Below are 21,303 nucleotides of genomic sequence, written 5' to 3'. Positions count from 1 at the left end.
CCAAAAAAAAAAAAAGACTAAGTTATTGGCTGAGAAAGGGACACATGATGTACTGGGAAAAAAAAGTTTATAAAAATATAAGAAAATATTTATTTTGAGAGAAAAAAATTGTGAGACGGTACGGGTCTCCAACTACCAGAAGCAGCAACCTAAATATGTCTAGGCAGAGCTTCTGAGGATTCAATCTAGAAAATACAGTACAGTGGAACCTCCACATACGATTGTCTTTACATAGTCTTTACATACGATTGTTCCAACATCCGAAGTAAAATTCCATCAAATTTTTTGTCTCGACACCCGAAGTAATGCTCCAACATCCGATGTAGAACTTGTTTACGCCGGGTAGATGGCAGCATGTAAGAGGGACGCCATTGAGCGTCGAGTGCTCTGTTCTCTGTTCTTGTGTGTATTGTGTGATTGTCCTCTGTTTTGTCTGTTACTAACAGTGCTTATTTTCTTCCTTTTCTCACATTTCTTTTTTGATTTTGCCTATAATCATGGTGCCTAAGAAGCTAAGTTTCAGTACAGGTAGTGGTGAGAAAAGGAAGAAGATGATTCTTTTATTAAAAATTGAAGCAAGAAATTAAAGAAAAACATGAGAGCAGTGTGCATGTGAGTGATATGGCTAAACAATATGGCCGGAATAGGCCTATGATCTCGACGATCATCAAGCCGAAGGCAGCCATTAAAGCATATAAACCATCAAAGGGGATCACCATTATTACAAGACATCGTAGCAATACCCTGGAAGTTGATAGAATGCATTTTGTTGATAGGGATAAAGGACAAAGAGATTGTTGGCAACGATCATTTGTGAGAAGGGCCAGCGTGATGAACAGAAAGAAAGAAAAAAAGTGAAGCAAAGAAAACCAAGATAGCATTAACAAGCTCCTTTAAAAAAGTCCTCTCTCTATTTCTGTTTCTCTCTAAACATAGCATTAACATGTTCTTTAAATAAAATTCTCTCTCTCTCTCTCTCTCTCTTTCTCTCTCGTTCTTCTTCGCTGTTATAGTGTTAGAGACGTCTATTATTTTTTTTCCGAGAGAGAGAGAGAGAGAGATTAAACAAAAATGTGTTTAGAGTACATATGATTTTTAACAGCGTCAATGAGTTGAAAGACAATTAAATGTAACTAAGAAAGTAATAACAGCGAATCTGAATTCCTTTATTAACTAAAACAAATATTGATACAAACACACTCGTGTGCGTATGCACAAACACACACACAGGTGAAGGAATTTCTACGCAGTAAGAGACAGACGGTCGGGGAGGAGGTAGAGATGGTGACTGCGATAACGTACCGTAACTCGTCATTGAAAGTGATGAAAATTAAAAATCAAAAGAAAAAAATGTAAAAAATCTGAAATATAAAAATAAAAAAAAAAATAAATAAGCTAAGTTAGATTAAAGTTTCCGTAGTGTAAGTTACGGTTAGTTATCGCAGTCACCATCTCTACCTCCTCGCCGATCGTGTCTCTTCCTGCGTAGGAATTCGTACACCTGTGTGTGTGTTTGTGCATATGCACACGAGTGTGTTTGTATCAATATTTGTTTTAGTTAATAAAGGAATTCAGATTCGCTGATACAGTATTGCTGTTTTAGTTACATTTCTCTCTCTCTCTCTCTCTCTCCTCTCTCTCTCTCTCTCCTCTCTCTCTCTCTCTCTCTCTCAGAAAAAATTAATAGACATCTCTAACACTAACAGTGAAGAAGAACAAGAGAGAGAGAGAGAGAGAGAGAGAGAGAGAGAGAGAGAGAGAGAGAGAGAGAGAGAGAGAGAGAGAGAGAGAGAGAGAGTGAGTATTTATTTAAAGAACATGTTAACACCATGTCTACCTTCTTGCCAATCATCCGTCTCCTCCTGGCATAGCAAATCCTACACCTGCGTTGGCCTGTCTCTAAGGTAAAGTGACAATAAAAACAAATTTTTTATATATTTCTTGAATATCAGGAGCTGTCGAGGGTCCGGGGACCGGTGACGTTGATACTGGCAAAGTTGAAGTCTTATAAGTTCGAAGTGGCTTCACCTTGGGTCGTACGGAGGCAGAGGGATCCCGAGGAGAAGCCTTAGAGTTATCAAAACCTAGAAAGGAAGAGGTAGAAGAGGGAGTAGGAGAGAAAAGGGTTTCCACCAACTCGGCACCACTTACCTGCTCGTCCCTGGGTTCTACGTCTATATCCAGATCCGCCACGTCCATCGGTACGAGGGGTTCGTCCTCCACGGAAATGGTGGCCCTGACTTCTTCAATTAAGGGGGGCAGCAAGGTCAGAGGAGACTGCAGCAGTAGTCGAGCCTGGGAAGAGGCGGGAGGCCATGTCTCCATCGAGGAGATAGGGTGCGCCAGACGGGGCATTCCTGCCGAAGCCCGACACCCACGGACGAAGAGTAGCCCTTCACCGGGCGCCACAGGTCTCTCCCCAGAAATAGATTTTTCCTTCGTCAAAATCCCTTTTCTGGGCTCGAACCTGTGCCGCCCAGTGAATAAGCTCCATTTAGCACTTATTCTTAGGTAATTTACTGCTAAATATACCAGAGAAAAAATGTAAAGGAGTGCTAGGTTAACTAGCTCGCTCACCTATTGGTGTCGGTATAAAATTGGGCGTATAATCCAGAGGTCCCGCACTATTTAGATTCATCCACGACAGAAACCCCAATAGAGGAGAGCCGTTCAACCTCACTCGGTACTACTAACACTGCATCCGCTCAGAACTCAACTCCTTTTAGCACGTCTTGTGTTGTAACCCGCTTTTTTGTTGTGCTCTCGTTTTTCCACTTATTTTCATTGGATTATGGCTTCTTCGTCGGTTTCCCAGGAGACACCGTCTAAGTTAAGTACCAAGCTTGGTTTTGCTGTGTTTTGAGCAACCTAGATCGTTTAATATTTGAATTATAGGAGTTTATTCTCTTCGTTCATATCGATCTTGCTTGATTCCACTTACAGTTGGTACTCCTGTTTTGAGAGCTTTTAGTTTCACTCGCGGTGTTACTATATGTATTATTTTTATTATTAAATTTTATTTGTTATTGTGGATATTCATTATTTAGCGTTTAGAACCCTCGTGGTTCACTTTTTGGGCCGATATCATTTACGTATCGTTATGGCTGCCGACCTTCGTTGCTAGGCGGCAATGTTATTTTTTAAGCCATCAGGTGTGTCTTTTGTGATTTAATTATTATGTTGCATGCCTTGCCCAAAACATTTCTATGTGTTTATTTTATATTATCAACGCTATCACTATTATAATGAATATTGTGCTATTACTCCGTTTGATCTGTCTGGTTGGGGATCGTCAGTTGGTAGCCCTGCTGCTCCGTATCACGTGATCCTCCCCCATGCTCCCCCTCTCGCTAGGTGGGCGGCTAGGCTTCTCTCCCCCCCTCCCCTAGGGGACCGTTGCCTTCCCTCCTTTTAGAGGGGGTAGTTCAGTGTTTATGGACTTTGTCCTCCGGGTGTCCCGGCGGGTTCGTCTCTGTCTAGTCTGGTTGGCCACCGGTCAACAGAGTTGGATCCCGGTGCACCCTATTTTATATTCACTTATCACACTGGTTTATGTTATATGAAACCCTCTGGGTTCGGTTGGCGGTTCTTATCTACAGTTCCGTCCCCCTATTAATTTATAACAGTTCCTATGATTATATATAATGATTATATGACAGATCACTATCCCGGAGTTCCTATACGAATTGGTTTTGGATACTTTTATTTCCCGGCCCGGGGCTTAGCCTCGCCCCGGGAAATCAGACACCATGTGTCTTAATTTCTTGTTGTTGTTGCATCCTTTTTTATGCTCCCGGCTCGACCGGAATGGATGGCTATACTTTTGTCTTAAGCTAGACTTATGTTTAGGCCCGGGTCCTCCGGACCCGCCCCTACTTAAGAATATTACAGTTAAGCTCTAATCTTGTGTTAGGCTTATGTTAGGCCCGGGTCCTCCGGACCCGCCCCTACTTAAGAGAATTACAGTTTCTCATATACTATTCTTTTTATAGATGGTGCATTGTCAGACGACGGCCTGTGCAGCTGTTCTACATCAGCCCTGCGGCCATACCGTCTGTCGGTCTCACGCCCTCTGCGGAGTGCAGCTGGAGGATGTCGTGGTATGGCACCCGGATAACTGTGTGGTCTGTTTTGACCTCGTTACCACCCTTGGATCTGACTCGGTGAGTCCCGTTGGCTATGTTGCCTTCTTATTTATCTTACCTTTTTTGGCATACATACACTATTTAGTAAGATATCTATGGTCTTGAAGGACCACTGGGAGTCTTCCCTTTTTAATTCCCACTATTATTTCAGGCATCCCCGGAGCAAAAGTCTGCGGCTCGGGCCACACTGAAAGTGTGGGTTGGTGGTTTTGCCCGGAACGTGAAGTCCAAGCGGCCGTACGTCCTCTCCGAGGACTACTGTTCCTTGATTTACCCCAACGCCAAGTCTTCAGCCGCTGTGGCTAGGCATGTTGCAGCTCCCATCATTGCCCACATTGATGCCACCATAGCGGGGTTCATTGATCCAGAGCAGGATCCGTCGGACGCCCCCGGAGATCTAGAAGACAATGTTGCCTCCATGAACCTTGACGTGGAACCCATGTTATTGGATGATCCAGATACAGGTTGGGTGGTAAGTGAGGCAGGTGTTTCCGGCGCTAAGATTCCTATCCTCAGCCCCTCTCTTTCTTCTTCATCTGATCGCTCTTCCTTTCATGGTTTTTCTGGGGACCGTGATTCGTCCCAACGATCACACTCGGTTCCCCCCAAGAATAAGTCTAGAACCTTACCTAAAGCTCGTAAGCCTCATAAGGCTTCTCATGGTTCTAAGCAGAATACAAACCTGTCATCTAAGGCTTCTGGCTCCTCCTCTAAGTCTCGCGACCCGGGAGTTCATTCCGCCACTCCTGCTGCTAGCCCGGGCCTTTCCGAATCAGCCATGCTTCGCATCGTGTCGGAGATGCAGGCTAAGTTGGTATCAGAGATGCAGTCTAAGATGGACACGATGTTCTCTAACATCGGTCAGAGACTTGGGGCATTAGAGCAAGGTGCTCCGGAGCGAGTCCAAAGCTCTCTCATCCCGGATGCCTCTAAGCTCCCGCCGTTTGCCAAGAATAACCCTTGGCGTATGGCTCTTCATTCCCCGTTCTCAGACGGAATGTTAACTTTGGAGGGTCTTGGCACTCGTCCCCTAGAGGACTTTGAATTCTTTCCTCCTGGTCTGGCATTTCCATTTCATGGTTATGCCAGGCTTACCGAGGAAGCTTTGGTTCGGTTAGACAAGGTCCCCAAAGAGACAGTCATCTTCCCTAAAGAGCAAGCCCAATCTGTGTGGGCCAGATTCCTGAATTACATCGGCTGCACCAACACCATGTTGACGCCTTATAAGAGCTCCTTCACAATGTTCTTAATGGACAAAAACACCGTGACTCCATGTGTCAATAAGGTAGCAGAGCTTGCCTTCCAATATGCTCTGGAGGAGAAGCCCTTGCCTCCCATCCGAAAGGTGGATCCAATCTCCCTCCTTCTTCCTTCAGGCATTGAGTGTTGGGACAACGTCCATACCACCTTTACCTCTGGCAAGCTAGCAGCAGACTGTGCTTCAGTAATGTTTAGTGAGCGGCTTCCCCGTCTCCCGGAATCCCTCATTAAACAGGAGTATGATTCCCGCCTACGCGTTGGCCGTACTCTGAACTTGGCCACTTCCACGGAGTCGATAGCCTTGACTTACGATACTGAGAGTATTTTTAAGTCTCTCAACAAGGCTACGTTGCAGTCATTATACTATGACCTGTATGACTTCGCTACTGCTAAACGCAGGTGTCGCAAACATGTCCTGGCAGAGGCGACTATTAGGCATGAACCTAATAAGCTTATCCGGTCCTCCTGTTGGGGTCCAAATCTCTTCCCTGAGGTTCTTGTAGAGGAAGTCTTGGCGGAGGCCACTAGAGTCAACCAGAGCCTTAAAGCCCGTTGGGGTTTGACTCCTAAACGTAAATATGACCCTGCAAATTACCAAGCCCGGGGTAGGAAGAAGCTCCGTCCATATACCTCCACCCAGTTCAGGCAACAGCAGAGTGGTTCGTCCAATTTCCGGCTGCCTCTTCCCCCATCTCCTGTTGCCCCTGCACAGCCTTCCACCTCTCAGGCTCCTTCGGACGACTATGTCACCGTTCTGCTCCCTAAGAGCCAGCTTTCCGGTGCCTCCGCCACTTCTCCTGCCTTTAACCAGTCTTATGAGGCTCATAGCTCTTCCCAGAGTTATGGTAGAGGTAGAGGCTACTACCGTGGTTCTAACCAGAACAAAGGCAGGGGAAGAGCCTTTCGCAGGGGAAAGAACTTCCGAGGCGGACGTGGAGGCAACTCCTCAAACCAATACTGAGGTGCAGCAGGTAGGGGGGAGGCTCTATGCCTTCCGCAACAAATGGAGGTTCAGTCCCTGGGCTTTCAGTATCATCTCCAAGGGACTGGGGTGGAGTTGGATTCAAGGACCTCCTCCTCCGAACAAATTTCATCAACATTCCACTCCGGACCTGGTCGAATTTGTCCAGGATCTTTTACAAAAGAACGCCATACAAGAAACGAAACACCTGAAGTTTCAAGGTCGGCTGTTCAGTGTCCCGAAGAAGGATTCAGACAAGAGAAGAGTGATTCTAGACCTATCCCTTCTCAACTTGTCCATTCAATGCGACAAGTTTCGAATGCTTACCGTCTCGCAGGTGCGGACCTTACTTCCCCGTGGGGCCGTCACCACCTCTATCGATCTTACAGACGCCTATTATCACGTCCCGATAGCGAGACACTTCCGTCCGTATCTAGGCTTTCGCTTAGGGGACAAAAGTTACTCCTTCAAGGTGATGCCTTTCGGGCTCAACATCGCCCCAAGGATCTTCACAAAGTTAGCAGAAGTCGCTGTTCAGGAACTCAGAAATCAAGGGATTCAAGTAGTAGCCTATCTGGACGACTGGCTCATTTGGTCAGACACCTCCCAAAATTGCCTAAAAGCCACTCACAAAGTCATCCATTATCTTCAATCTCTAGGCTTCCAGATCAACTTCAAGAAGTCCCGTCTTCTTCCAAAATCGAAGTTCCAATGGCTCGGCCTGCAATGGGATCTTATATCTCATACTCTGTGTCTTCCCAAACCCAAGAGGTTAGAGATTGCAAGGAACACCAAACGCTTTCTCAAAGACAAAGTAAGTTCCAGACGACTCCAAGAGAGGATTCTGGGGTCCCTTCAGTTTGCCTCAGTGACGGATCTTCTTCTGAAGGCAAAATTGAAAGATATCAATCGTGTCTGGCATTCGAGGGCGAACCGGAAGCTCCGGGACAGGAAAGTCCGCCTTCCTCCCATTCTACGGGAAAGACTTCTTCCTTGGACAAGAGCAAACAGTCTGTCAAAGTCAGTTCCCCTTCGATTTCCGCCTCCGAAGTTAATCATTCACACGGACGCATCCTTATCAGGTTGGGGCGGCTATTCTCAGCTCAGGAAAGTTCAAGGTCTTTGGTCCCCCTTGTTCCGCCAATTTCACATCAATGTGCTGGAGGCCATGGCAGTTCTTCTAACCCTGAAACGTCTCGCTCTTCCCAAGAGACAACACCTTCGTCTGGTCCTCGACAGCGAAGTGGTGGTCCGCTGCCTCAACAGAGGCGGGTCAAAGTCAGGGCCTCTGAACCATGTTCTAGTAGCCATATTCTCCCTAGCAGCCTTGAACCGTTGGCATCTTTCAGCTGTCCACCTGGCGGGAGTCCGGAATGTAGTGGCAGACGCCCTGTCCCGGACCTCCCCTCTAGAATCGGAATGGTCACTCGATCTAAAGTCATTTCGGTGGATTCTCTCTCAGGTTCCCGGTCTCCAAGTGGACCTCTTCGCCACGGAGTCCAACCACAAATTGAGAGTATATGTGGCTCCCAATCTAGACCCTCAGGCTTACGCCACAGACGCCATGTCTCAGAATTGGGACATCTGGGAAAAGATTTATCTCTTTCCCCCGGTGAATCTTTTGCTGAAAGTTCTAGACAAGCTGAGATCCTTCAAGGGACAAGTAGCCTTGGTCGCACCCAACTGGCCCAAGAGCAACTGGTATCCTCTCCTGCGAGAGTTGAGACTATACCCTCACCCGATACCCAATCCGGTTCTGTCTCAGATAGTACAAACACGCGTTGTGTACGCTTTCTCAAACATTCAGAGCGCCCTAACTTTATGGACTTTATGAAGTTTGCGGCCATGCATGGTGCCAATATTGATCCTCAAAACACCCTGTTCCTAGAATCGGATAAACGGGATTCCACCATCCGCCAGTATGACTCTGCAGTTAAAAAGTTGGCAAAATTTTTGATAGACTCAGACGTGAACAGTATGAACTTGAACCTTACAGTCACTTTCTTTAGATCTTTATTAGAATCAGGTCTGGCAGCCAATACTATCACCACTATTAAATCTGCTTTGAAAAAGATCTTCCTAGTGGGTTTTAACATAGACTTAACCGACTCTTTGTTAGCTTCAATTCCGAAAGCCTGTGCCAGACTGAAACCGGTTACTCGTCCTACCCCGGTGACCTGGTTCCTTAATGATGTACTCAAATTGGCTTCTGATACCCTTAACAGTTCTTGCGATTACATTCCCCTTCTCAGGAAAACACTTTTCCTGGTGAGCTTGGCTTCCGGGGCAAGAATTTCTGAACTGGCAGCCTTGTCAAGAGACCCGGGTCATATTGAGTTCCTGCCTTCGGGAGAGGTCCTTCTTTCACCTAACAAATTCTTTTTGGCTAAGAACGAAGACCCTCAGAACAGATGGTCCTCCTGGAAAATTGTTCCCCTCACGCAAGACCCGTCTCTGTGCCCTGTTACTACTCTTAGGTCTTATTTATCCCGGACCTCCTCTAACTCCTCGGGGCCTCTATTCGTTAGAGAACAAGGCGGTACCATTACTATTAAAGGGATCAGGCAACAAATTTTGTATTTTATTAAACAAGCTAGCCCTGACTCTTTTCCTCTTGCACATGATATCAGAGCGGTTGCTACTTCGGTGAACTTTTTTCACCACATGAATTTTACGGACCTTTCCAGGTATACAGGGTGGAAATCACCGTCAGTGTTCAAGAAACACTACCTTAAACATTTGGAAGCCCTAAAATTTTCTACAGTAGCTGCAGGGAGCGTAGTTACTCCCAGGTAACTCACAGGTTAATGCCTTGTCTCTTTGTCTCTCCCTCTTACCTGCCTCATTTATACCCTATTGTATTCGTTGGTCTCCCACCTGAATACTGTTATTATATTTGTAAATTTTTAAAACTCCTGAGTATCTGTATATATTATCACTCACGGCATTATTATACCTACCTTATTTGTCATTTGTCTACCAAGTGGATTTATGTTCATATTTAAGATACCCTTATAATTGTTTTTTGGTACTCATCTCTGATTAAAGCATCCTGTATTTCCCTTACGCTTATGTTTTTTCCTTTATTTTGCAAGTTTGGTGACATTTCTCTTGTATAGATTCACTGGGCGGCACAGGTTCGAGCCCAGAAAAGGGATTTTGACGTAGGAAAAATCTATTTCTGGGCGAGGGACCTGTGCCGCCCAGTGAACCCTCCCAGCTCCTCTCCCTCGGAGTCCCCAAACTTTGGGTGCTAAGGAGTTGGGTTCTGAGCGGATGCAGTGTTAGTAGTACCGAGTGAGGTTGAACGGCTCTCCTCTATTGGGGTTTCTGTCGTGGATGAATCTAAATAGTGCGGGACCTCTGGATTATACGCCCAATTTTATACCGACACCAATAGGTGAGCGAGCTAGTTAACCTAGCACTCCTTTACATTTTTTCTCTGGTATATTTAGCAGTAAATTACCTAAGAATAAGTGCTAAATGGAGCTTATTCACTGGGCGGCACAGGTCCCTCGCCCAGAAATAGATTTTTCCTACGTCAAAATCCCTTTTTTACATCCTTCTTTCATATTATGCAATTATGTTATTGTTATGTGTAATTATATGTAGTAATTTAGTAAGGAGTTATTATAGGTTTTTGGGCTGTGGAACGAATTATACAAATTACAGTGTATTATTATGGCAATATTTGCTCCAACATACGATTGTTTTAACATACAAAGCAGTTTCTGGAACGAATTAAGATCGTATATAGAGGTTTCACTGTAAATATTAAAGCATAGATAGTATACATATCTTGGCTAAATTCCAATGTAATTGGAATGATTGCTTGCATCAAGATCAAAGGGAATATAAAACAAGGTTACACATTTGGACCTGACTCTAAATTCTCATCTCTACGTCAGAAAGACAAAAAATAAAAAAAAAAAGCTTAGAGTACTCGGTGATACACAGTATGTCAGGGTTATTCTACACCCATGAAAATGTATAAAAGTCGAGACCACTTATAATAGTTTTTGTTTTGTTTTTGAGGCCCCTCCTCTTGATTGCAAAGTCACACACACAAAAAATAAGATTCATTATAAGTAATTTCTTTAACATAAAGGATGCTATTCACAATTTATACGGCAAACTAGGCCAACTTGATGAGTACCTATTCAATAAACATCATTAAGAAATGTCTAAATTGTTTCACTGCATCATTGTTAAGAATCTACTCATTGCTGGATCCCTATACAGTACCAAGTTCACAGTGTTTATAAGGTAGAGGAATGTTCATGGTACTCCAACAATTCTCTGGGTTAACAGGATAGACAGAGTAGGTTTGCTATAGATTTGTTACTGCTGTCCACTGTCTAGGCTAAGTCACAACAGTTTTTGTCAAATCCCCTCACACTTGGGGTTTCTGTCTATAAGAAAAGTTGAATTTCTGCAAAATGCTTCTCTACTTGATTGCAATTCTAGTTGCCATTTCCAAACCCTGCAGGGAGTAGGGCTTGCTGAAAAAAAAAAAGAATAGTATAATGAGACAAGGTTGAAGGACCAAAATATGAAAAACTAACATTCTAATAAAAAAAAATAAAACTACAAGATATAAAAAGGTAATTTGTATTTTTCCCATCTAAAGCTTTAATTTTTCCACGTGATCCACAGAAGACCCGATACGTTTTCTCTATCACTCCTGTGGTTCGTAGCGCTCTCGAGCAGCTCCTTTGTGACACAAACTGTGTCATTGGTAGGGTGAATACGTGTCTAATCTTCATCTCTCCTTACCCACAAGACGTGACCTACAGAAGACCTGATACGTTTTCTTTATCACTTTGTGGTGGTAACACAATAAGTGGTTTAACATACCTCGGGCTCCTTGTTGGACAAGTAGCAGAAGTTGAAGGCATTGGTTACCCAGGGTAAGACTGGGATGAATGAAAGTATGCCTGGCTCTTTTACTTTCATCATCTTCCCCTTCTTTTAGGAACAGCGCCATGGGTACCTTTGCAAAGCTGGCTTCTACCCCTGGAGGTAATAACCACTTCCCTTATGTAACCAAGTATATTTTGCATATACTCATACACGTCCCCAACGCCTCCTGCGAGGTAGGCCATGGGAAATGTCTTTTCATTTGTGGGGCTCCTATTTTAATTAGGAGCATCTTCTTACCTAGACGTTCTTATGATATCTCACAACTACTTTAGTTGCTCAGGCCACTATCATACTCACTGGTTATTGATATGCGAGGGGCAGGGTTTCCCTTGATTACAGTTTAGTACTGTGCTAGGGAAACCTGGGTTAATGACTAAGCCAGTAGTCGGACTTACCACCCTCCTAAGAGTGAGTCATCCAAATTAATAGCGGAAGGTTTGTCAGTATGTGAACAAATGAAAAATTTGAGATAATTTGTATTTTTTCCCAACTAATACAAACCTGTAGCTATTTATATAAATTTGTCCGCCATCACCTGTCCCCCATTAAGTCCTGCCTGCAAGTAAAAAGTGATGTGGTTCATTGAACCGTGAGTAGATATAGGTGGCTGGGTAGCTCCCAGCCACCCCCCCACCTACCCACCGTAGTGGTTAGGTAGGGTTGCCACCTCGCACTTAAAATCTAATGGCTACCTTCCAGCTACTGCTAGAAGTAATATCCAAAGAAATAGCTACACATTTGTATTAGTTAGGGAAAATTATATATCTCCAAATTTGTCATTTTATTGAACATTTAAAAAATAATCTAATATTTTTCACATAGTTATCATATTTTCTTTGCCAAGTACTTTAAGCATTGAAAAATATTCTATTTACTTGTTGGACCACTTCTGCTGTGCGTCCCCCCCGCACTCGAGTTGGCATTACCTTCATGCTTCAAGCAAGCTTCTTTCAATAACTCTTGTTATAGTTTGGCAGCACTGATGCACAATAAAATTTCTCTGCTGGTGTGTGAATTTTGCCCCAGGCCAAAAGTGATGAGCCTTGCAGCAATTTTGTCACATCAGGGATATCAAGAGGTTCACTGACATTCCCACTTGGAGTTAGGTTATTATCGATGCTTTCTGGTGAAGAAAAATATTGATTGACTATAAAAAAGTTAGCCATAAGTTTGGCATGATCATTATTACAGAGTTAAAGGCTATCCATATGGCTAAGATTAATCATATCCTTAGAATGAAAATTATTTTATGTTTAGACAAGTGTTGGAATCTCTTCCTGCACCAAAGGATTAGCTCATGAACCTCGGCGAGGATTGAAATAATTAATTTACTGCGAAAATTATGTTTATAAATGTACTGTTTGTCATGATAAAGTTTTTCTTCTGATTAGAATATACAGGTACTGTACTGTGTTTTAAAAGTGAATATGTTGAGTAGGAATGGAACCTTTGCTACCCTTTTTAAAGTTACAGTATATCTCATTATGGAAAGTACACTGTAATTTTTCTGTTATGTCTGTGAATATTGAATATATTTAGATAACATAAGATTTTTTCTATCAACTTGAATAGGCAGTATTTAATGCAGTTTCCTAGCTCATTTTGGTAATCCTTGTCTCTTGTTTTATGTAGGTTAGCGAAATGGAAAGCAATCTCCCAGAAGGTTGCATCGCCAAATTTGAAGATCCAGATGCCCTCCATAGATTCCGTTTAGTAATATCTCCGCCTGAAGGATATTGGAGTGGTGGAGTATTCATGTTTAGTATTGTCGTCCCTGAGGAGTATAATATAGCTGTGAGTATCTTGAAAGTGATAAATTTTGATAAAGTTGTATGAGGTAACATGTCTTATTATTATTATTATTATTATTATTACTATCCAAGCTACAACCCTAATTGGAAAAGCAAGATGCTATAAGCCCAGGGGCTCCAACAGGGAAAAATAGCCCAGTGAGGAAAGGAAATAAGGAAATAAATAACTGAAGAGAACAAATTAACAATAAATCATTCTAAAAAAAGTAATGTCAAAAGAGATATATCATATATAAACTATTAACAACGTCAACAACAAATATGTCATATATAAACTATAAAAAGACTCATGTCCGCCTGGTCAACAAAAAAGCATTTGCTCCAACTTTGAACTTTTGAAGTTCTACTGATTCAACAACCCGATTAGGAAGATCATTCCACAACTTGGTAACAGCTGGAATAAAACTTCTAGAGTACTGCGTAGTATTGAGTCTTATGATGGAGAAGGCCTGGCTATTAGAATTAACTGCCTGCCTAGTATTACGAACAGGATAGAATTGTCCAGGGAGATCTGAATGTAAAGGATGGTCAGAGTTATGAAAAATCTTATGCAACATGCATAATGAACTAATTGATCGACGGTGCCAGAGATTAATATCTAGATCAGGAATAAGAAATTTAATAGACCGTAAGTTTCTGTCCAACAAATTAAGATGAGAATCAGCAGCTGAAGACCAGACAGGAGAACAATACTCAAAACAAGGTAGAATAAAAGAATTAAAACATTTCTTCAGAATAGATTGATCCCCGAATATCTTAAAAGACTTTCTCAATAAGCCAATTTTTTGTGCAATTGAAGAAGACACAGACCTTATATGTTTCTCAAAAGTAAATTTGCTGTCAAGAATCACGCCTAAAATTTTGAAAGAGTCATACAAATTTAAAGAAACATTATCAATACTGAGATCCGGATGTTGAGGAGCCACCGTCCTTGACCTACTTACAATCATACTTTGAGTTTTGTTAGGATTCAACTTCATACCCCATAATTTGCACCATGCACTAATTTTAGCTAAATCTCTATTAAGGGATTCACCAACCCCAGATCTACATTCAGGGGATGGAATTGATGCAAAGAGAGTAGCATCATCTGCATATGCAACAAGCTTATTTTCTAGGCCAAACCACATGTCATGTGTATATAGTATGAAAAGTAATGGGCCAAGAACACTACCCTGTGGAACACCGGATATCACATTCCTATACTCACTATGGTGCCCATCAACAACAACTCTTTGAGATCTACTACTTAAAAAATCAATAATAATGCTAAGAAACGACCCACCCACTCCCAACTGTTTCAGTTTGAAAACAAGGGCCTCATGATTAACACGGTCAAAGGCAGCACTAAAATCAAGGCCAATCATACGAACTTCCCGACCACAATCAAGGGATTTCTGTACTGCATTGGAGATTGTAAGAAGGGCATCACATGCTCCAAGGCCTTTCCGAAAACCAAATTGCAAACTAGGGAATAGATGATTACCTTCAGCAAACCTATTAAGACGTTTTGCCAGAAGACGTTCAAAAACTTTAGATAATATGGGAGTTATGGAAATTGGGCGGTAATCAGTGGGACTTGAGCTACCACAAACACATTTACATAGAGGAATAACATTACCAATTCTCCAACAAGTGCTAAAAGCTCCTCTTCTTGCTAACTTGCGTAAAATAACAGATAACTTTGGAGCTAAGAAATCTGCTGTCTTTATAAAAAACAAAGGAAAAATACCATTTGGGTCTACACCTCCATAAGCATCAAGGTCCATCAACAGAGCTTTAATCTCACGAGATCGAAAAGCTAAACTAGTTAGTTTAGCCTCAGGAAAACAGGAATGAGGAAGTTCAAGTTTTTCATTACTCTGTTTACTGTCAAAAACATCAGCCAAAAGGGTTGCCTTTTCCTTTGGACAGTGAGTGACGGAGCCATCTGGTTTAAGTAAAGGAGGAACTGTTGCATCTACACCAAAGAGTGCAGATTTAAGGGTAGACCATGACATGAATACATCATCTTCTGAATTAGGTTTATTTGCAGTACTTTATTTTGAAAACGTTGTTTTGAAAAAAGAGCCCACTATTTACAATTCTTGTAATTCTTTCATCAGACTTTTAAAAGATTGAATTCCCCGTAGTTTGTTGAATTTGAGTTAGTCAGTTGTAATCTTTGTATGACTACGTATTTCTTGATTTTTCTATTATTTGCAATGCATCATTATTTGAGTTTATAGTTTAACCACAACATTTAATCAAATTCTTTATTATTTAAATAAGTCTTACCTGGTAGTATACTGCTTTAATCATCAAAGCCACCAGCTTCTCAGCCTTCAACAAGAAAATTTTCTACCCCACTCTCTCTCCCATCTCTCCATTTCTGTTATGCCTGGTAGACCTGATAGGTGGCACCATAGAGGAAAATCACCTTAGGCTCATTAATACCAAGAACTTTGTATAATTAGTATCAGCCACACCGTTTAGACCGGCCTCTTCATCTCACAACATAATTTATGGGTAATCTGTACCATAATTGAAAGTAGATAAAAGATATGCCTGTTTGGTTTTGAAATAGGAATATACCAAATTATTTTTTTAAATATTTAACTTAGCCGGTGAATATATAGCTGCAACTCTGTTGCTCGACAGACAAAAAACTGTACAAAAAACTCGCCAGTGATCGCTATACAGGTTGCGGGTGTGCCCATCAGCGCCAACTGTCGGCCAGATACCAAACTCCATGTAAACAAAGACTCAATTTTCTCTCTGTCGACGTGTCGACAAGACGTACTTTACTCGCTGTTGAAACCTGGAGTTTTTCCCATCATCTTTGGTGAAGTACTATATTCTGGTTTTGAGCTTTCGCTGTGCAGGGTTTTTCTTCAAATAAATCCTTGAACTCTTTTTTGTATCGGATTCATTGTTGATGACTTAGATCGTTTTTTGGAATTTTCCCTTGACCAATTCAAAATGGCTGACCTTTCACAAGTTCCCAAGTTTAGAAAATGCAATGCTAGGGACTGTTCTAGGCGTCTTCCGAAGGCTTCTCTCGACCCTCACACTGTTTGTTCCAATTGTCGGGGTAAAACCTGTCAATTGGAAGATCGGTGTGAGGAATGCGTGGGCCTTTCGGAATTCGATTTTATCGAATTTGAAAAGTACACACGCAGGCTAGAGAGAGATAGAATTAGGAGAAGTTCTTCTAGGTCGATAGATTTTTCCTCTCCTCATGCCCCACAACCTATTCCTTCCCCTGTAGTGGTTGTTCCTAACCCCCCTCCTAGCACTCAGGAACCATCGATGGCTGACATGATGCGTGCTATCCATGCCCTGGGGGAGAGAGTTGAGTCCCTTGCAAGTGACCGCAATCAACTCATGGCGGATGTTAAGGAGCTAAAGTGCCAAAGTGCCGCGGGAAGTGATAAAGTGCCTAGTGAAAGTGTTGTGAACAGTGTTGCGCTTGAGGGTTCGTCTGTTCGTGCCTGTCGTCCTCCTAGTCCGGGACCTCTTGCAAGCTCCCAAGCCCAGGGGAGAAGCAATGTCGTACGACGCATGGGTTCGAGAGGCCTTGATCAGCGAACAGACGTTCCCTCCATGGTATCAGGCGTATCTCCCCAAGATCGCCCCTACCTACGTAAGACGAGAGAGCCCGTTTTTAACTCGTCGTCTGAAGGTGTTTCTCGTAAGAAACTTTGGACCAAGGTCTCACGACCTTTAAAGCGTAAGTCGGTCCCTTCAGGACAAGTCCAACGTCCCGGTTGTAGCCACTGGGTCAGTTCGGACTCGTTGCCGTCATCTGATGACTGCTCACCGCCTAAGAGAGGCAAAGCGGTACCGCTTCAGTCGCTAACCCCGTCTGTTGCCGCACCTGCTCCCGTAGACCCTAAATGGGCTTTGCTGCAAGACATGCAGTCCAAGCTTACGTCCTTGATGCAGGACTTTCATGCGGAGAAGGTTGCTGCTGAACCTTCTGGCCAACAACCTTCCAAGCGAACGGTTGTGCGTCCTGTTGACGCTGAGGTAACCTTCTCGCGTCTACCAGTTGAGGTGGTTCCTCCACCGATGCGACCCAGTGTGGGTTGCCAGCCGCACGTTGACGTTAAGCGACGCTCGGAGGTGGTTGTTGACGTTCAGGACGTTCAACAACCATCAGAGGTGACTTGTTTTGACGCGGTGCGTCAACCTCCGCAACCCGGTGTGGTTTCGACTGCACAACCCAGACGGTCTAGACAGTCTCGGGTGGACGCTGTGCGTCCTCGCGCTCCCATGGTTGTTGACAGTTCACAGACTGTGCAGCAGTTCCATGACGTTGCGTCCAGCTCCGTCACGCATGCACCAGTGCGACCGGACTCATCGAACCAGACGTTGCCCACTCCGTTGCCGTTTCCTCATCAGTTTTCGGATGAGGAACTATCTGATGAGGATGTTGCTGAACAACAAGACGATCAACAGTCAGAACTGGACGAGCCCAAGGCAACTCAACCATCATTGGACTTTAGAAAAGTCATGGCTGTATTCAAAGAGTTGTTTCCTGACCATTTTATTTCTGTGGCTCCTCGTTCTCCGCCGTCAGAGTTTGTATTAGGCATGCCTTCTACCGCACCTGCCTTTACTAAACTCGTCCTCTCACGCTCATCCAAGAGAGCTTTGCGGCTGTTAGGAGACTGGTTAGAGTCCAAGAAGAGTTTAGGGAAGACAGCATTTGCCTTTCCCCCATCTAAACTCTCTTCTAGATCGAGCGTCTGGTATGCCACGGGAGAAGTTCTCGGCTTGGGAGTTCCTGCCTCTGCCCAGGGCGACTTCTCAAGTCTTGTAGACTCTCCCCGCCGCCTTGCCATGAGACGCTCGAAGATTTGTTGGTCACCATCGGACCTGGACCACCTTCTTAAAGGGATCTTTAGGGCTTTCGAAGTCTTTAACTTTTTAGACTGGTGCTTAGGAGCCCTGAGCAGGAAAATCTCTTCGACAGATAAGGATATTTCTTTGCTCATTATGTCCTGCATGGACAAGGCCGTCCGTGATGGGTCCAATGAGCTAGCTGCCTCATTCACGTCCGGAGTCCTGAAAAAGCGAGAGTCTCTCTGTTCGTTCCTGTCTGCTGGAGTTACACCATGCCAGAGATCTGAACTTCTCTTTGCTCCCCTTTCCAAGTGCCTGTTTCCTGAAGTCTTGGTAAAGGAAATTGCCGCTTCGTTAGTTCAGAAGGACACCCACGATCTTGTTGCGTCCTCAGCTCGCAAAGCTCCCCCTTTGCCTTCATTATCCGCTAGACCGAGGATAGACACTCCAGCGTCTCGCTTTATTCCGCCCTTTCGTGGCAGAGCCTCCAGCAGAGGAGGTGCTCGTGCCGAAGGGAAACGAGGGAAGAGGAAAGGACCCAAGTCCTCCAAGGGCAGAGTCTGACTGCCCGCAACTTCAGACAGCAGTGGGAGCCAGACTCAAGAACTTCTGGCAAGCCTGGGAGAGGAGAGGCGCAGATTCACAATCTGTAAAGTTACTCAGAGAGGGGTACAAAATCCCTTTTGTACGCAAACCCCCTCTAGCAACGTCTCCCATCGATCTCTCTCCCAGGTACAGAGAGGAAGAAAAGAGACAAGCCCTGAAACTGGAAGTTTCTCTTTTGCTAGAGAAGGGAGCGGTGGTCAAAGTCTCGGACCTTCGATCACCGGGATTTTACAACCGTCTCTTCCTAGTTTCAAAGAAGACAGGAGGGTGGAGACCGGTGCTAGACGTCAGTGCTCTGAATGTCTGTCACAAAGACGAAGTTCTCCATGGAGACCACAAAGTCAGTCTTAGCAGCGGTCAGAAGGGAAGACTGGATGGTCTCGCTAGACCTAAGGGACGCCTACTTCCACGTCCCCATTCACTCAGACTCCCAACCTTTTCTGAGATTCGTCTTCGAAAATGTGGTCTACCAGTTTCGGGCCCTGTGCTTTGGCCTAAGCACAGCTCCTCTCGTGTTTACGAGGCTGATGAGGAATGTGGCCAAATTCCTCCACTTATCGGACATCCGAGCCTCCCTTTATTTGGACGACTGGCTTCTCAGAGCCTCTTCCAGTCGTCGCTGTCTGAAGGATCTCAAGTGGACTCTAGATCTGACCAAGGAATTGGGACTCCTAGTCAATTTGGAAAAGTCGCAGCTGGTCCCATCCCAAACTATTCTGTATTTAGGGATGGAGATTCACAGTCTAGCTTTTCGGGCTTTTCCGTCGACCCCCAGAATAGATCAAGCCCTGCTATTCATCCAGAAGATGCTGAAGAAGGAACGCTGCTCAGTCAGGCGGTGGATGAGTCTGGTAGGGACGCTGTCATCCCTGGAACAATTTGTGTCACTAGGAAGACTACACCTCCGTCCTCTTCAATACCATCTAACTTTTCACTGGAAAAAGGACAAGACGCTAGAAGCGGTCTCGATCCCGATTTCCGAAAAGATAAAGTCTTGTCTGACTTGGTGGAAGGACAATATCAACCTAAGAGAGGGTCTTCCCCTGGCTGTTCAGACTCCCAACCACGTTCTCTTCTCGGACGCATCGGACTTGGGCTGGGGCGCGACACTGGACGGTCGGGAATGCTCAGGTCTGTGGAACTCGAGTCAGAGGAGCATGCATATCAACTGCAAGGAGCTGTTGGCAGTACATCTGGCCTTGAAAAGCTTCGAGTATCTCCTTCGAGGCAAAGTGGTGGAAGTAAACTCAGACAACACCACGGCCTTAGCGTACATCTCCAAACAAGGAGGTACCCACTCACTGACGTTGTACGAGATCGCAAGGGACCTGCTCATCTGGTCAAAAGGTCAAGACATCTCCCTAGTAACGAGGTTCATCCAAGGCAACTTGAACGTCATAGCAGATTGTCTCAGTCGGAAAGGGCAAGTAATTCCAACAGAATGGACCCTCCACAAGGATGTATGCAAGAGACTTTGGGCCACTTGGGGTCAACCAACCATAGATCTCTTTGCAACCTCGCTGACCAAGAGGCTTCCAATCTATTGCTCCCCAGTCCCGGACCCAGCAGCAATACATATAGATGCTTTCCTCCTAGATTGGTCACATCTGGATCTCTACGCATTCCCACCGTTCAAGATTGTCAACAAAGTACTGCAGAAGTTCGCCTCTCACGAAGGGACAAGGTTGACGTTAGTTGCTCCCCTCTGGCCCGCGAGAGAATGGTTCACCGAGGTACTTCGATGGCTAGTAGACGTTCCCAGAAGTCTTCCTCTAAGGGTAGACCTTCTACGTCAGCCACACGTAAAGAAGGTACACCAAAGCCTCCACGCTCTTCGTCTGACTGCCTTCAGACTATCGAAAGACTCTCGAGAGCTAGAGGCTTTTCGAAGGAGGCAGCCAGTGCGATTGCTAGAGCAAGGAGAGCGTCTACCATTAGAGTCTACCAATCGAAGTGGGAAGTCTTCCGAGACTGGTGCAAGTCAGTTTCTGTATCCTCGACCAGTACCTCTGTAGCTCAAATAGCTGATTTTCTCTTATACCTGAGAAAAGGACGATCCCTTTCAGCTCCCACTATCAAGGGCTACAGAAGCATGTTGGCATCGGTCTTCTGGCATAGAGGCTTAGATCTTTCCAACAATAAAGATCTGCAAGACCTCCTTAAGTCTTTTGAGACCACCAAGGAGCGTCGTTTGGCTACCCCTGGATGGAATTTAGACGTGGTACTAAGATTCCTCATGTCAGACAGGTTTGAGCCGTTACAATCAGCCTCCCTGAAAGATCTCACTCTTAAGACTCTTTTCCTGGTATGCTTAGCCTCGGCTAAAAGAGTCAGTGAGATTCATGCCTTCAGCAAGAACATCGGATTTTCGTCGGAAAAAGCCACTTGTTCGCTGCAACTTGGTTTTCTAGCCAAAAATGAGCTGCCTTCTCGGCCTTGGCCTAAATCTTTCGATATTCCCAGCTTATCGGAGATCGTAGGCAATGAACTAGAAAGAGTCTTATGCCCTGTTAGAGCTCTTAAGTTCTATTTAAAGTGTACCAAACCTTTACGAGGCCCATCTGAAGCTTTATGGTGTTCAGTTAAGAAACCATCCTTGCCTATGTCAAAGAATGCTTTGTCATACTTTATCAGATTGTTAATACGAGAAGCTCATTCACATCTGAGTGAGGAAGACCGAACTTTGCTTAAGGTGAAGACGCACGAAGTTAGAGCTGTAGCAACTTCCGTGGCCTTTAAGCAAAATAGATCTCTGCGAAGTATAATG

General features: G+C 44.3%; 1 protein-coding gene across 2 annotated transcripts in view; it reads left to right on the top strand.

The window, feature by feature from the left end:
* The window catches only part of LOC137619482 (NEDD8-conjugating enzyme UBE2F-like), a 164,746-nt gene that overhangs the window by 97,043 nt on the left and 46,400 nt on the right, over positions 1-21,303 (top strand). For both annotated transcript variants that reach the window (XM_068349543.1, XM_068349544.1), the window contains exon 3: positions 12,922-13,083. In XM_068349543.1, the coding sequence (XP_068205644.1) occupies positions 12,922-13,083 (162 nt within the window). The remainder of the gene's footprint in view (positions 1-12,921; positions 13,084-21,303) is intronic.

The sequence above is a fragment of the Palaemon carinicauda genome, chromosome 26 (genome assembly GCF_036898095.1).
Source record: "Palaemon carinicauda isolate YSFRI2023 chromosome 26, ASM3689809v2, whole genome shotgun sequence".
Classification (NCBI taxonomy): Eukaryota; Metazoa; Arthropoda; class Malacostraca; order Decapoda; family Palaemonidae; genus Palaemon; species Palaemon carinicauda.
This window is presented reverse-complemented; position numbering and strand designations above follow the sequence as displayed.